The 18,043-nt window shown below is 40.8% G+C and overlaps 1 protein-coding gene across 7 annotated transcripts in view; it reads left to right on the top strand.

Annotated features, from left to right (window-relative positions):
• Nucleotides 1-5,606: 5,606 nt before the first annotated feature.
• KRAS (KRAS proto-oncogene, GTPase) overlaps nt 5,607-18,043 on the top strand; it is a 43,800-nt gene continuing 31,363 nt past the window's right edge. The window contains exons 1-3 of one of the 7 annotated variants that reach the window (XM_080662332.1): nt 5,607-5,801; nt 7,823-7,926; nt 9,830-9,951. In XM_080662332.1, the coding sequence (XP_080518458.1) occupies nt 9,841-9,951 (111 nt within the window). In that variant the 5' untranslated portion in view covers nt 5,607-5,801; nt 7,823-7,926; nt 9,830-9,840. The remainder of the gene's footprint in view (nt 5,802-7,822; nt 7,927-9,829; nt 9,952-18,043) is intronic. The other 6 variants (XM_080662329.1, XM_080662334.1, XM_080662331.1 and 3 more) reach the window with 6 other exon arrangements.

The following is an 18,043-nucleotide window of genomic DNA, read 5'->3' on the forward strand; positions in this document are numbered from 1 at the left end:
CCTGACACCCGAAATCAAGCAGAGGCACGCTGGCAGGAGCATCCTCAGCTGAGGAAATTGCTTGTTCAAGGCCCTGAGGAGGGAATGAACGTGGTACGTAAAGGGAAGAAAAAGGTGGCTAGTGTAGTTGGAGCCTAGTGAGGAAAGGGATCATACGTGATGTGTTCAGAAGTAGGTAAAAACTACAGCATGAAATGACTTAAATGCATTTTAATTTCCTTCTGAGAGCAATGAAAAGCCTTTGGAGAGCTTGATCTGGTCACATGATTCAATTTGCATTTTGAGAAGACTCAGTCTGGCTGCCCAGGGGAAATGGATTGTAGGGAAGCCAGTGTAGAGCAAAGGATCCATTAATGGATGACTGTCCCCCTGGGAGAGGGACAATGGATGGTGGCTTGGAATGTAGTGGTAGCAGTGAAGAAGAGAAGTGGACAGCGATGGATTGATTTGTTCTTTGTTGAAAGTAGTGTATGATACTTGTTTGGCTCATTGGAGGAGTTTAACAAATAGTAACTTATGTCATCGCTCCATTTTTAAATGCATAGCTTGCAGAGACTCATGGATTTGTGCTAGCTCACACGACTAGTAAATTTAGCCAGTGTACAATTCCCACTGCCACCAGGTACTGTTATACCATTCACAAAACCCCTCCCCCGAGGGCTCTTTCCCTTCGGATCTTTTCTGTTCTAATCTTCCTCAAGCATTGCTTTCATTGTGTTTACCTTGCTGATAAGGACATTATACGTACTCATGTAGTTATTGAGTAATTACAGTGGACTATGCTTGTATGTTTGGGTGGGGTTCACACACTTAAGATATGGCTCTCGCCTCTAGGACTTAAAATTTACTTGGGGAGACATAAGTAGCCCGTATGAAATAATAGACGGATAAAAAAGATGGCATAATTAACAAAGCTTTCATAAAGGAGGTCGGACTTGTTCTAGATCTCGAAAGAGAGAATTTTAGCAAAGACAGAGGCAGAAAGATGCTGGGTGAAAAAGGAGCAAAGTCACAGTAACCTAGTTTTGTACCATAGAGAGGAGGATTGCTTGAGGAGGAGAGAGTACCTGCTTTGGGGAGGTGGGAGAGAAAGTCACAGGGCAGGATAGTGCCAGACAATGGATGCTATCAAAAGCTAGGTACCAAGAATTTGGCCTTGATTCAATTGGATACAAAGAGTTATTAAGATTTGTAAGCAAGATTCACTCTTAGTGAAGGCTTAGCTAAGACCAGGGATCATTCCTCACTAAATTTCTAAGGTATTTATCATCATCTTTAGGCACTAAGCTTATTAATTCTTTGTACTTTTAAAATATATAATCTGTATGAGTGCAGCCTATATGGAGAAGGTACAGAAGAAATGTTTGACGATGATGAAAGACATGTATGTATAAGGAAGATTAATTTGGCAACAGCATATGGCCTGAATTGAAGAGAAGAAAGCCAGGATGCAGGAAAGTCATGCAGAAGTTGTTCCAGAAGTGCAGGTGTGAAGGGAAGAATGTCGAAGAGGCAGATAAGAGAAAATGCTTAGGAAATATAACGAAAGTGAGCTGTAATCAATTTGAATGCAGAGCGGGTTAAAAATTAATTTCAGTTTTTGAGTATAAAGTTTTGAAGGACCATCATGCCCTTCAGGTAAGATGGAGAACTTGGGAGGGGGTATTAGTTTGGGAGGATTAAGAAGGGGAATTTGGTTTTGGACAGCGTATTCATTTAGAAATGATCTAGGAATTGGGCTAGATGAGAATGAAGAGACTATGTAGAGACTGCTGAAGGTTTGTTATGATTTCACTCACGTTAACCAAAATTTATAGAGGTCCTACAATGTGCAAAGAGCTGTAGTATATATCGTTAAAATCAGCATGGACTTTGAGGAATTAACTGCCCACTAGGGAAAACAGATATGCAAGAAAAGAATACAAAGTGAAATGAAATAAGAGTCAGAGGAGATACATGCTGGGTAAGTGAATTAAATAACACCTAGTTAGTGGCACAAGTTTCCCACGTGAGAAAACTGACATCGAGTCCACGAAAGTATCCAGAGGTGGTTCCTCCTGTTTAACTTTCCCTGACTGTTGCGGCGCTTTATTCAAGTTCATAGGAGCTTTAATAGGCGAAATTTAGCTACCTGGGCAAAGCAGCTGCCTGCTCCCCATGGTGGCCTGCGGGAAGAATCTACCCCCTCCCAGGACGGGGTCTCTTTTTCACAGGGGATAATAGTAAAAAGCGTATGGTGGTTAGTCACGTAGATCACTACAAAGAACAATGCACTTCTAAGTTAACAGATAACATCACACGTTCTCCACACTCTAACCTCCTTTCTAGGGCCTAACAATTACCTTTGGGCAGCATTCTGGCTTTCTGGGTAGTCAGTCAGACCTGAGGCTGCAGAGAGTTAAACAGTCACAGAAAGTTAAACAGAGAGTTCAACATTGCCCGGATGCCTTTACTGCTGGAGTCATATTAAATCTATAAAGTGAGTTCCACTATAGCACCCAAAGGCAATGATCTCTAAACCAGGCACAAACAAGGCTGGCCACCAATTAGGTGTCCCGTCAGGAAACTTGTGTCCCATAAAGGCCTTTCTTGTTGAACAGTGAATGACAAATGTATTCAGATCCTCTCTCTTGGGATGTTTTAAATGTAAGTCATAGAGAGTAGTCACTAGAAGCAGAGGTAGCAGAAGCTGAGACCAATATGAGAAAGAAGCAGAGAGATGCTGATTCAGGAGAATGGCAAGATTCCTCTAGTATGGGCAATAGATGCTCCTTAACGAGGGGATAAGCAAGGCATCCCAGCCTGTTGCTGGATTGCAAGAACTGCAGTTGATTCTTGGAATGAGCAGTAGTTCTGGCTGATGACATGACTTTCTGAAATGTCCTTATTTCCTTAAAGTAAACCCTCAGAGTCTTCAGTGCTCTGAACATGGCCTGACATTTTACTTAAGAGCCCAACTAACACAAGGGTAATCCTGTGGTTTTCTTTGATTATATCTGCAGAAGAGGGTACCTTATAAAGGAAAGGGTCAGGGTGATCTTTATAAAGCAAGATCAAAAGGATGTGGGCATGTGTACATGTGTATGTGGCTGCCTTCCCAGAAGAGTGTAATGGGAGAGGGTAGAAATACAGTTGCATCTTAGAGCAAGCCTGGAATCCCCAGGTTCATACTTTTTGTTACCCTTCTCACTCTTTTCCCATCGTGATCACAGAACAGGACTGTGTGCATGTCCTGGGGGAGAGCAACGAAGGGGAGAGCCAGGAAGACTGTTGGATGCAGCCACCAGGCGTGAGGAAGAGAAAGCCCCCGAAAGCAGAAAGTGCAGCTTCCCAGAGGAGAAGAAAGGGATTTGAGTATCTGGATGAAAGCTTCCCAATGTACAGACTGCTGGCTACGGGTTTAAGATCACCCGATTTGATAAAAATGAAGATTTCTGGTTCACCTTAGACCAACTGAATGGGATCTTTGGATGAGGGGCCTAGGAACTTGCATTTTCGAAAGTATGTCAAATGCTTCATGAAGTGCTTACCTTTGAAATCCACTGCTCTAAGCCCAGGGTAAAGGAAGTGTTAGGGAGGCTGCTGGCTTCTGAGAAAGCACCCAGGCCTGACTGGCAGAAAGGCTTGACATAGCATATGTGTGCATTGCTGTAGATGTGAAAGGAAGGAGAGATAAAGTGTGTGAGGTGAAGCTGGGTGATAACTGAGACCATATGAATGGATTAGGTTTCTGCTAATGCCAGAATTTTCATAATCAGCATAAAAGTGCAATATAAAGCTCCCCCCTCCCCCAGCCCCCGGTCTATATTTGTCCTTTTAAGATTTATGGAGGACTAACCACAGGGAGAACATTGTATTAACAGCTGAAAGAGAGGACAAAAGCTCATCATGTACTTGAAGTTGGACAAAATAAATCAGTGATTCATATTTAAGTGACTACAAAGCAAAATACAAATAAGTGAAAATTCATTCACTTAACAAAAACTCATTGTGTCCATTATGTGCAGACCCTTTTCTAGACTTCACAGGGTGTGGTCTAAAGGCAGATTTTGTAAGAAGGTGAAAACAGAGATTAGAGCGAGTTTAAGGCACTTAAACGAAGTACAGATTTAGAATCACAGATTTCAGATTTCCATCAACATTTCACTAATATTTATCGAGTGCCTATTGTATTGTAGGCACTGGGAATTCAGCTCCAAGTAAAAAAGAACCCCCCTCTCGCCCCCCCACCCCCCAAAAAAATATACCTGCCCTCATGGAGCTTATGTTCTGGTAGGAGAAATGAAACACACACACACACACACACACACACACACACACACACAACTTACATAGTATATTAGAAGGTGATAATTGCTCTAGAGAAAAAGCAGGGAGAGAGATAGATTTGGGGGAAGGAGGGAGAGATCCAATATCATAGATGATCTTTTGGGAAGAACTCGTTAGAACACACTTGAATAAAGATTTGTAAGGAGGTGTTGGAGGGAGCTTTGGGGATTTATAGGGGACATGCGTTCCGCTTCCTCTCTTCTGCCTCTTCCACCTGGTACCAATTGGCATGAGAGGGAGGCCCAAACAAGCTTTGCAGATCACAGTCCACAGAAGGAGTAGGAAGAAAGGATGACAGTTGGTGTGAGGTTGATGAACAGCCATAATAGTTGTGATTTAAAATAATTGTTTTGTTCGTGTTTTATGATGTGGGCCATTTACCTTTCTAGCTAGTTTATCCACAGCAGATTCTGGGTATGCTAGCAGGTTTAATTGTCCCATTGTTCAATGTGTTAACTCCCTGAGTGTTAACTGATTAATCTCAATCTTCTAATTAATGTTTGAATAACTCTCCTCGGGTCCAAACTATCAAGGACATTTCTACTTAAAAATAATTAGCCTTCTGAAGGTGCCCTCAGGGGCAATAGGTATATTTGAGGTCCCTGTTCAGAGTGAACTGTGATGAAACAGCAAAAGCAAAACAACAGACCCTTTGACTGATAAAAAGGTTCGACAGGTTTGTTAGGGCTTGGGGCTAGGTTCCCAGCTTCGGTGTGAGGCGGGTTATAACCCGGCCAAGATCTGAAAGCCCTGGGGAGGGGGACCGTCTGCCCCGTCTCCCCCGTCCCGCACCCTCGCCCGCGTTGGGTGACTGCCTGTTTATATACGTGCAGTAAATGATAGTAAGTGAATGTGAACAAGTGTAGGCAGATCCCGAGGGACGGCGGGATTTTCGCAGCTTCTCCGTGTAGACGCGATAAGGGTGAGGCAGGCTCGCTGGTGGTGTGCGTGTGGCCGACCGCAGGCGGCTGGGGTCCGAATCTGCGGCTGCGGGTTGGGCTCTGCGGCGAGAGACTGGGGACGGGGGCGGAACGCCGCGTGGGTCCAACAGTAACCTCCCCCCGCATCCGCCCCGCCGGCTGGCCTCCCCCACCCTCCGCCGCCCCGGCCACCCCTTCCTCCGCGGGCCCGGCCCCGCTCCTCCTCCCCGCCTCGCTCTCTTCCCTCTTCCCACACCGCCCTCCGCCACTCCCGCCCCGCACGCCCGCCGGAGAGGAATCGAGCGCCGAGCGCGTCGATAGCCCTGCCCTCGGCGGCCGCTCGGCTCCGGGCCCATCGGTGCGCTCGGAGCTCGATTTCCCTAGGCGGCGGCTCCGGCGGCGGAGGCAGAGCGGCGCGGTGGCGGCGGCGGCGGCGGCTGCTCGGCCAGTACTCCGGGCCCCAGCCATTTCCGACTGGACGCGAGCGCGGTGCGGGCGCTGAAGGCGGCGGCGGGGGCCAGAGGCGCGGCGGCTCCCAGGTGCGGGAGAGAGGTATGGAGCAGACCTCCTCTCCTGGGCCCCTGCCCTGGACCCGACCCTCCGCGCCCGCGCCGGGCGGGGCCGGCGGCGAGTGAATGAATTAGGGGTCCCGGCGGGGCGGGGAGGGTCGCGGGACCCGGGAGGGCGGGGGCCGGGCGCTGTGGGGGGGTCTGCGGCGGGAGGCGCGGGGACGCGGGGAATGAGGAATAGGCGGTGCGGGGCTGAGGAGGGTGAGGCTAGAGGCGGTCGCCGCTGTTACTGCTTCCTGGACGGGGAACCCCTTCCTTCCTCCTCCCCGGGAGCCGGGGAGGCGGCCGGGGAGAAACTCGCGGGCCAGGCAGGCTGCCCCGCGGGGCGGCGGGGTGCGGTGGAGGTTACTCCCCTCGCGCTGTCTCCCCTCCCCCTCGGCGTCCTTCTCGCCCTCTCCCTTCGCTCCCGCACCTCTTCTCCCCTCCCCGCGCTCGGCTGGCCTCGGTGCTGCCTTCTCTGCTGCATGTAGCATCTCTAGGACGAAGGAATAAACTTCTCCCTCGAGCGCAGACCCGACGGCTAGTGGTCCTTTTTCACTGTGTAAGGGGAGATAGGAGTTAGGGGAGGTCACGTTTTGGAAGAGCATAGGAAAGTGCTTAGAGACCACTGTTGGAGGTTATTGTGTTTGGGGAAAAAAATGCATCTGCAGCCGAGTTCCTGACTGCTCCCCTCCCCCATGCATGGCTGTGACATTGCTGTGGCCACAAAGGAGGAGGTAGAGATGGTGGTGGAAGAACAGGTGGCCAACACCCTACAATGTAAAGCCCGTGACTTAATGAGAAGGAAAAAGTTAATCCCAGAAGGTCTGTACTGTTTTGCTTTGTCAAGTTAAAACACAGAAAACCCACAGAGCAGAAGCAGGGCTTTTCCCTTGTGTAGACAGTAATAGCCAGAACCATCCTTGAAGTTTAATTTACCTGCTCTTGTCCTTTCCCTTATCTCTTTGACATTACCCTCATCCTTACAAATTTGACCCTCATCCCCAGAGGTATTAAACAGCACTCAAAAAATTTTCCTTTAAAACTGAGTTACAGGAAGAGTTAATTGTAGCAATCTTCCAGCCAACTGCCTGAAATACTCTGAGGCAGGTGCATGCTATAGCTGAAGTCCTAAATTAACCTTAAATCCTAATATCCATCAAAACAAGGGGTTAAAAACTGAGAGGTATTGTCTAATTTTTACCCAACATATATGTTACATTTGTAATGGAGACATTCATTTAAAAAGAAATCGTAAAGGTACAAAATCTGTTCATAATAGTCATCTCACAATCAACCATATGAGACGTCACTCTTAGGCCCAAAATGCTGACTCCAACATAGACATCCAATATGGTTGATAGTAATGCTGCTTGCTTTGAGACTAGCCATCCACAGGCATACTTGGTTTTAAGAGGTAGTAGATGAAATGATAAATAAAAGTGATTTTTTTTTTCTTCCCTTAACTAGATCTTGTGTTCTGATCACATTTCCACCCCTTGCTAGCTTTTGTAGCTTTGGGTGAGGGGTGCTCCTTCTGGCATGTGATCTTCAGTAAGCTTCCTTGGGGACCCAGTTTTCTCTCCTGGACTTAAATATTACTTGATTTTATAATCCAGTTTAAGGAATCCCCCCTCCCCAGAAACAACCACTCATAAACAAGTAGACCAGAAGGTGTGCTTCTCTCAGGGCTCACACATGTCTATAAAATTAAGTTCTAATCCAGTCTCTGTCCACAGGATCTCCTAGGCTAGCAAACTTTTTTGATGTAAGGATCCCTTTATATTCATAAAAGTTATTGAAGATCCCCACGTGTGGTATGTCAGTATTTACCATCACAGAAACAAAAACTGAGAATTTTAAACACTTCTTAATTCATTTAAAAATAGGAACAAGGAGCCCATTACCTGGTAACATAAATAGCATTTTTTTAATGAAAAATAACTTTTTCAAAACAAAAACAAAAGTTAGTGAGAAGGGTGGCATTGTTTAACATGTTTGCAAATCTCCTTAATTATATGACAGTGGGAGACATCTGGATCCTCATATCTGCTTCTGCATTCAGTCTGTCGTGATCACACATCTGGAAAACTCCACCGTACACTTGTGAAAGAACAAGAGTGGAAGGGGTAATTGACAATGTAGAATTTTTATGAAAATCGTTTTTAACCTCTTGGACCCTCTTCCCCCCAAAGCCTTGGGAAGCCTACTGGGTTCCTGGACCACTTTTGGAGAGCTAGGCTATCCAAATTATTTTGCAGGGTTTGGTGGGCAGGGATACATTTTGGTGTGATTCTCCTCATCTATTCCATTTGCTGTAGCCTGTATTTGGAATAAAAAGTGGGAGCAAACAGAATGAGATACATGTTTGTAGTGGTTCCCAAGGTGGCCCTAGAAAAGAGCAAGTAAGGCTAGGTGGCACTGAGTAGGCCAGGGATCTGGAGTATAACAGTCTTTGGTAACAACAGTTGTCTAGCCTGTATGCTGTGAGGGGGATCAGGGATAGGGTAAGGAGGTGGTTAGTATATTATCATTTGGAAAACCATATTATCTTTTATTTTTCTGTGACTATTTGGATAATTTTTGGCCTTCAGTAAATAGGATGCTCTATGTATATAGTGTTTATATCTGCACATTCATTAACTTGGGACTACTTATGATAAATTGTGCATTTACTGCCATTCTTTCCATGGTTCCTTATTTGTAATAATATCATGTAGTTATTGAGGGAGAGAAGATAAAATTAAACAAATTCATTTTGTTTCAAAAAGTTTGAAACAACTGACTAAAAAATATTTTCTGTCTTGTACTGATAACCTTACAAATTGTCAATATTTATTGCAACTGTTGGGAGATGATGAGATGCAAAGAGTAAAAGTCATGTGGATCCCTGAGAACTATTCACTCACATCTTTTAAAAAATTTCTTATTAAAAGTAGTGCTTATTTTTAAATTTTATATAATTATATTTTCTTGTGCAGAGTACTGTTTTTCAGCACTAAAATAGATTTATATGTTGTGATTGATGATTAAATCAACTGTGCTTAATATTTCAAAATTCTCAAAGTTCTCGCAGTTTTTATACCATTATTTTCCCCAGCAGATACTTTACAAATTAAATTGTTCATCAATTACTGTCCTGCCCTAGCTAGTTTGACTCAGTGGATAGAGCGTCGGCCTGCAGACTAAAGGGTCCTGGGTTTGATTCCGGTCAAGGGCACATGCCCAGGTTTCGGGCTCTATCCCCAGTAGGGGGTGTTCAGGAGGTAGCCGATCAATGATTCTCTCTCATCGATGTTTCTGTCTCTCCCTCTCTCTTCCTCTCTGAAATGAATATATACATATATATATATATATATATATATATATATATATATATATGTACGTTTTTTAAAGTATTGTCCTTACCTACTTTGGTGTCTCAATTTTTATTTTCTCACTACACAATGAGCTTCATTTGACAATTCTTCAACCACCACTCCACTGTCTGATTCTTTCTAACTACTCAGGAGAACTAACTATGATGATTCTTTTAAAAAGTTTCTGTAGCTCTTGGCTCCAACAAAGACATTCAGCATATCCACTTGTAACTCTTAGGGGCCATAGCCAACTAGGAGAGATAGCAGTCAACAGTTTTATGTGGGTGTGTCCACAGGGTATAGAGCATTGTGCTAGACACTTGTACTGAGTAAAATCGTGGCATGTTCCTTTGAGAGCCATTAACTGCTGTAGAACAGCAGACTGGCTGTTTAGATAGAACAACCTGAATATATGATAAAAGAACTTTGTACTCTGAATGCTTTTTTTTGAAATGTTGAATGGGCAAGTTTGTAAATATAGTGTGATTCATTACAATACACATCTGTACTTAACTGAAGTTTTTATCATTGAATTTTGTGAGATATTTTGAAATAATTTTCCATATAAAGGTGAATTTGTGTTAAAAGGCATTGATAGAGTGTTTGGCTTCTATTAATCTCATGTGTGATACTTGTTCTAATTTAGTTGCATTTTCATTATTTTTATTATAAGGCCTGCTGAAAATGACTGAATATAAACTTGTGGTAGTTGGAGCTGGTGGCGTAGGCAAGAGTGCCTTGACGATACAGCTAATTCAGAATCACTTTGTGGATGAATATGATCCTACAATAGAGGTAAATCTTGTTTTAATATTATGCATATTGATTTGTGCAGGCCCATCCTTTGGGTACAAAAAAAGTTGCATTACAAGACAGTTATACTGAAAATAATTTTATTAAGTTATCAGAAATGTATTTAGGCTTTAAAGCTTTACTCTGAAGTTATACATAACCATAGATATGGAGAGCCCTTCTTCTTGGGAAATATCAAGTTTCATGACATTCCTTCTGTGTTTGTATGTGTGCATTTCAGAGTTTTGTGAGAAAGTGAAATGTGAATATACATTTTACCTGCACCTAACAGTCATTTTTTAAAAATGTGGCTATTATTTTTATAGGTTTTGTTTGGTTTTTGTTATTTTGATGTCACATATTAGATTTGAATTGTACTGGTGAAGTATAATCATTTGAAGCTGATTAAAAAATGTAATTAGTATTTCCCTGTTTCCTCTTCATATTTAAGTAGTGGAGAATCTACAGCTACCTGATGCATTTTTAAAAGCTCACCCTTTGCATATATAGATAACTGTATATCTCAGATACACGTATCTGAGATATATATATCCTTTGCTTTGCAGCGCTTTTTTAATTTACTCAAGGAAACGTTAGAATTTTTTTTTTATTACAGATTGATTAATAATTTTCAGACTTTTTTATTTTAATGAAAAATCACCAAACTAAAAGCCAACAACAAACGATAGAATAAAGGCCTAAAGGAGACCTTGAGAGGTCAGGTAGTATCAAGCAGATAAGGATTAATTTAATCCCAAAGACCTGTAGGAGGGAATGGCACAGCTGTCCTTGTTAACTCATTTCCAGAATTACTATATTTTATGCATAATCTGAAACTTCATGTTAAGTTTCACATCAGTGGAGATGGAAATAAGTATACCGCCTCATCTTTGAAATAGACTTATAAAGTTGGATTATTTCTTAGACTTCTTTATTCTGGGTAAAGCAATCCAAGCCCCTAGATTTTATTCTAGGTCTGGTAGACCAATTGTTCAAGTCAACTTTGAAAAGTTTCCCAGAACTTTGTCTGCGTCCCAAGCTGTGTAATGTCTTTGACTGCACTGAGGGAGGATCTGAGGGCTTTGGTGGCCTTGGGAAGATGTTTATGCAGTTTATAACTGAGGATTGATTAGGTAAGTTTTATAAGGAAATCTATACATATATAGAGAGCCTAATATGCAAAGTGTCCCCTCGGGAGTTAGACCGACCGGGAGTTCGATTGCTTGCTATGATGTGCGCTGACCACCAGGGGACGGCACGGAACGAAGGGAGGCCCCAGCTAGCAGCTGGCAGCCGCTAGGGACCCAACCTGTGCACGAATTTCATGCACTGGGCCTCTATGTTAAATATTTTTGGTACTACAGGGGGAAAAAATGAAGAAATAAAAGTGTATTTGCAAAGATTTGGTTTAGACAGAGAAGCAACTTTTATTTGGCTTCCACGTTTAAGAATTTGCAGTAAAAGGGAAGAGTCCTACTGAAGTGAACCACCTATATAATAGTCTCTCTATATTTGCTCTTGATAAGTCTGTTCAATGCTGTATGATGGTTATGTTTTGTTTTGTTTTTTTGTCTTCAAGGAGTATTAAATAGTTAACTCATTTCTAAAGCCAAGGCTACTTGGCATACTTCACCATTTAAATCAGAAGTGAAAGGAAGTTTTAAATAGAATTCAGGTTAAGCATGGAACTGTTCCTAGGATTTTGGAAGATGGTTTTAGCAGAAGTACCCTCATCTTCTCTGAAAATCTGAGGAATTTCGTTATACTGTTTCCTACCAGAGGTCATGAATGCTATATGTATGATAATGTGATAAAATAGGTTAGGAAACCTTTGGTCACGATTGTTAAAGTGCAATATAAATAGAATAGAACTAAATCTAAAAGTTAATCCTTTATTTTGGGGGAAGGTAGAAAATGGTTATAAACTCAAACCCATAACTCTGATTATGATTTCTGTCAAACCAGAAGACTTGACTCTGGGAACATCGATTACCTGTGAACTTTGAAATTGAGGTTCCTCACTAGTTTAGCCACCTAGGAAAAGCTGTCATACAGAGATTGTCTCTGAGGCAACTAACACACTAGATTCTTGGTGTATAGTTCAACTACAAGAAAGGCAAGAGAATTAGTTTATTCTAATAAGCACTTAAGCAAAATGCTAATTTGATGTTTTTGTAAAAAATTTAAAAGGAGGATGGGGATATCGCTACTGCTGTTAGGTTTTGATTGGTGAATAATGTAGGTCAGAGAGAAAATGAGAGAGGACATAGATTTTGCACATTTGGAATTCTCATCAGTTTTCCTGCATTAAAACAAATGGAAAGAAATTGCCAAAAAATTTTTAAATCAAGTAATACCATATTTTCTAGTGGTTTAAAATTTGCAAATGTTTTCATATTATGAGATAGATAAGGAAGGTGGTCATTGTTTCTTTCATTTTATACATAAAAATGGTCTCTGAGAGGTGGTCACTTGCCTAAGATTCTTGCCTAGTAAGTGGTGGCATTTTAAGTTTTCTGAGACTAAGTTAAATGGAATTTCCACTTTATCCTTGTATAACTCTTTAAGCAAAGAAATAGTTAATATTGGAAGCTGATGCATATCAGTATACCAAAATTTGATCTTAAATACTATCTGATGGCATCTTAATGGCAGAGATATGATATAGAATTAGATAGGAATGACACATTTGTGGATCATGTTTATATTTGAGGCTATGCACATGATAATCACCTTCCATTCTGAAAGATTTTACCTTTATCTTTTATGAAGTACATCAAAGAGTTCTAGAGATAATGATATACCTCATTAGTGGTGCAAGATTACTAAAAACTCAAAGCTATCCCCCTAAGCATAATACTAGGCTAGAAATAATGTATGTTTTTATAATTTAGAGATCCCTTGTTATTCTGAAAACATGTTCTCTAAGATGTATTTAGCAAGGGAAAATTTAATAGAAAAAGAAAAATCTTGTCTTAAAAATCAACAAGTAGTTATAGACATTGAATCAGAATGATCAGTTGATCAATTAGCAAGTATATTACTAGAGGCCCGTTGCACGAAGATTCGTGCAAGAATAGGCCTTCCTTCCCCTGGCTTCGCTCCCGGCCGCCTGGGAGCCTGCAAGTCTTCACTCTTGGCCATAGCGCTGCTCCTGTAGCTCCCTCTGCCCCCACCCTCCCCCTCATAGCAGGCATCCCGCCACGCCCGGCCGCTTCACGCCTGCATATGCAAATTAACCCGCCATCTTTGTTGGGCTAATTTGCATACTCGCTCCTGATTGGCTGATGGGTGTCGCAGAGGTAGAGGCAATTTGCATCTTTCTCTTTTATTAGTGTAGATATGTATCTAATGGATTAGTATACTAGTAAAAATAGATATAGAAGTATTTTTTCCAAGCTCTTAATTTCATTGACATCTGCATGCTTCTGTTAGTGTTACACACTTATAATTCAGTCCAACTTTTATGCCCTTCTTTGATGAAAGAGTTCCCTCCTCGGTAAGGAAGAATGGATTTATAATTGGATTGATTTGTGCTATCTTTAGTGCTCTGAGCTATAATCACCAAGATTTATCAGTTTCTCTGTTTTTTATACATAAACTTTATTTATGGATTTATTTTACTTGCTGAATAGGGTATTTAAATTATAGAGAGAAAATTTATAATATTAAATCGTATTGGAAAATGGTGTTAAAAAAGCATTATGTAAACTTGCAAGCTGTTATTTTTCTGGCTTTTCTATGATTTGGTAGTCATCAATGAGGAGTGACTTTACCTTTAGGGAACATGTGTCAATATCTGGAGATGTTTCGTTGTCACAACTTGAAGGGGGGAACTGCTGGCACCTATGGTGGGTAATGCACAGGACAGCCCCACAACAAATAATTACCTGGCCCAAAATGTCAGCAGTGCTGAGGTTGAGACCCTAATATGTGTTACACATAGCCTTAAACAGTCTTAAATTGTTAAACTCAAGTCCCTGAATAAGGTTTATGTTAGATTTTCTAACATAGGTTTAAGCTTTACCTTTCCTAAACCAGTAATACGTTATTCTTATATATACATACGTATACTCTAGCTTCCTATTAAAACATTCTGTTTTTAAAATAAGGTAATAGCAGTTTTGTAAATGAAGTTCTCTTCAAGGCTGTGACCAGCTCTTCCCCCCCTTGTAAATGAGTGCCCTCTACTGGTCAATTTATTTGCTTTTATAATGAATAACAGTAAAATACCTCCTAAATTTGGAGATTTTTCCTATTTGTGTGTGTGGGTATAATCATTTTATAAGTATATTAATTTCATTTAAAAGTTTTATTCTTTTTATTTGTTTAAAAATATAAAGTATCATAATTTACTCTGCTAATATTAAGATTACTCTGTGGACTAGTTTAGCCTAAGTATGTGGGTGAATGTTTTTAACTAAGAAAGGAAATGTAGCCTTGTAAGAGAAAAGAGGGGAGGTTATTTTGCTTGAGGGAATAAAAAGTGGCTCTGAATTTCTTTACATGCATGCAGGAGTGATGTGTTAATTGGGTGTTAGGAAGGGTCTATTCAAAAGTGGCAAATTGTGGAAGTTCACATTTTGTAGATTTTTATAGGATTGTAGAATAGTTGTGATCACGTGAATTTTAGAACAAACTTACACAAAATTCAGGTTCTGTATTTAGGTCAGTTTAAGAATAAGTATTTACTTAATAATAACTATTTATTATACCTGAATGTTAAACATTATTGGACATGTTTTATTATTTGAGTTTTTATAAATACAAAGCTTTAAAAACATACAAATGAAAGATCATAATGGAAATAAGTGAAAGGAAAAAACGTTAATGGGTTGGCATCTCTTAAGAGGATTCTGGTTTAAACAATGCAGTCAATTCTTAAATTCTGTAAATATTTATCAGTGCCCACTTTGTACCATGAAGTCTCCCTACGGGCTGGAGACACATTAAGGAGAAGGGGACCAAATCACTGCCTTCGTGGGACTTATTAGTCTTAGATCTATTTTGAAGAGCAATGTTTCTAGACAATGATTCTAATTACATATAACTTAATTTAGAGGCTTTATGCTTTAGGAGGGCAGTAGATTTCTTTCATCTTTTAACGATATTATTTATCATAGTTTCTAGGTTTATGGAACAGTTATAATATTGTGATCTTAAATTAGAGAGAGCCCTAGCCCTTTTGTTAGAGTGGTTAGAGTGTCGGCCTACACACTGAAGGGTCGTGGGTTCGATTTAGGTCAAAGGCATGCATGTACCTAGGTTGCAGGCTCCATCCCTGGCCCAGGTTGGAATGCATCCAGGGAGCAACCATTGATATGTCTCTCACATCGATGTTTCTCTCTCCTCCTCCCTTCCACTCTTCTCTAAAAATCAATGGGAAAAATATCCTCTGGTGAGGATTAACAAAAAACAAAACAAAACAAATTGTAGATATGGGTAATAAAAATAAAATAATTGAGAGGATTAAATAGGGACATAGTGCTTATCTTATTTAATTTTTTAACTTTATTTTGAAAACTTTCCAATTTATGGAAAAGTAGTAAAAAATAGTATAATGAATACCAGTTGCTCTTAAACTAGACATACTTGCTTTCTCTATATGTGTGTGTGTATGGCTACTTTTACACTATAGTGAGAGTTGAGTAGTTTTACCAGAGACCAATTACTGTCTTGCCTTTTATAGAAAAAGGTTGTCAACCCTATTCTAACAAGATGAGCATTCCCTTATATAATCACAATGCAGTGGCGCAATTTAGGAGATTCAACATTGGTACAAAAAAAAATTATCTCATATATAGCCCATAATCTAATTTTGTCAGTTCCCAGAATGTTCTTTTTTAGCAATTTTTTTTCTTTTTTCCTGATCCAGGATAAAAAAATTAGTCGTCATGTCTCAAACTCTCTTAATCTAGGACAGTTTCTCAGCTTTTCTTAGTCATTCATGACAATGGTACTTTTTAAAGAATTCAGACCAGTTGTTTTGTCTGATTGTTTCCTCATAATCAGATTTAGTTTAAACAGTTTTGGCCCGAGAGTACTACATGATGTTATGCCCTCCTCTGTGCATCAAATCAGTAGGCACAGGTTTGTCCCATTATTGATGAAGTTAACATGATTATTAGGTTAAGGTCATGTCTGGGGAGACATTGAGAATATAAATATCCTGTTCTCCAACATATTTGCACCCAGTGAGATGTAGCATACACTGATAATTCTCACCAGAATAAATTACTACCATAGTGAATGTAAAACAGTAGTTAATCTTCTGACTCTGTCATTACTTCTACATTTATTGGTTGACATCTACCATAAATAACGGCTCTCTGTTTTCTTGTCACTCTTTTTTCATTTGTTTGGTTTGCCATATTTGTACTAGAATGAACTCATGTATTACTTTTTTATTCAATGTGTTAAATTGATTCTCAAGTTTGTTTTTTATATAGCCAGTGGAATTCCTTTCAAACTGGCCTCTGTATCCTTTTGGCATGTCTCCATCAGTGTTTGAGCTCTTCCTCACTTCTGTCACAGTGTGTTCCAGGTTCATCTTGTTCTTTCCATGGCCGCACCCTGGATTCAGCCACTTGTCCAAAGAACCCGGATCCCTTTTAATGGGGAATTATATTTTAAAAAACCTGGATATTAGGTACATTTATTGCGATTGAAGAGTCACTGCTTCTAGACCTTTTCCAATGGACAGAGCTAAGAAATACCTTGTATTTAAAAATCATGAGTTCATTCTTCCTCACCCCCTCCATATTTTCATTCTACCTTGTATAAATTTTAATGTTAAACATTAGACATGTTGAAATAAAAATGACAATGTCAGTCCTAAATTCTGTTCTTGTAGTATTATGTAAATAACACAAGTTGAATGAATTAACATTAAGTTAGCTTCTTTATTTGTATAACTAGAGGCCTGGTGCACAGATTTGTGCACCGGTAGGGTCCCTTGGCCTGGCCTGCGGGGATCAGTGGATCTCCACGCCGCTGCAGCCTGGCCTTACCCGCCACCTCGTGTTGAGCTCCAGCCTGCTATCCGTGTTGATCCTGCACAGCACGAAGTTGTGCTTGAAGGGGCAGGAGGCCAGGGAGGAGCCTGAGCCCGGGCTGGGCGCTGCGCCACTCCCGCTTACCCCGTCCCTGCTGCACCTGCCACTGCCGCCCGCTGCTGCTGCTGCTCAGTAGGCTCGCTCCCGCTCCGCTGCAGTCTCTGTGCCTGTCCTAGGGCTATACCAGCGCACCCATGACCGCGCAGCCACTGCTCGTCATCCTAGCCTAAAGGAGGAGTGGCCGTGGGCTTGCACCCAGTCCCAATGGCGGGACTGGGAGCCATGAGCCCAGCGCCCGTTAGGTGAACGGCGCTCCTGCTGTGGGAGCGCACTGACCACCAGGGGGCAGCTCCTGCATTGAGTGCCCCCTGGTGGTCAGTGTGCATCATAGCTACTGTTCGAGCGGTTGCTTAGGCTTTTATAGATAGTTAGATAGATAGATAGATATAGGTATGGATTAAATGTTTTTCTCCATTGAGAAAAGTAAGGATCCTTTCATTTTTAAAATATTCTTAAACCATTTAGGAAAATATTTAGGAAAAGATTGAGCGATTTGACTACGTAAAAAATTAAGACATCTTTAACAAAAATACAAGACAAATGGAAGTCTGTGAAAACTTTGCATCATATATCAATCAGAAAGCTCTATAATATAACTTTTAGAAAAAAGCAAACATCAAAAAGGAAAAGGGGAGGGTAAGGGTATAAATAGCCAACCTACCCACCAAAAATAAAAGAAATAAATGACATATAAAAAGATATGTCATTAATGTAGAAATCAGGTTCAAACAAATAACATTTTTACTTTTATATTGGCTAAGATTAAAATGATAACAGTGCTAGGAAGGGTATGGAGAAGTGTGTACTATTTATGCTATAAGTGGGAGTATGTAATCTTACAACTTTCTGGAGGTGTTTGGCGGTATGTATTAACATGTAAGCTGCATGTCCTTTGACCACTTCTAGGTCAATTCCACTTCTAGGAATTTATTGCAAAGGTTCAGTCAGTTGGATAAGTGTTTAAGATGAATACACAGGGA

This window comes from Plecotus auritus (assembly GCF_963455305.1).
Source record: "Plecotus auritus genome assembly, chromosome: 3".
Classification (NCBI taxonomy): domain Eukaryota; kingdom Metazoa; phylum Chordata; class Mammalia; order Chiroptera; family Vespertilionidae; genus Plecotus; species Plecotus auritus.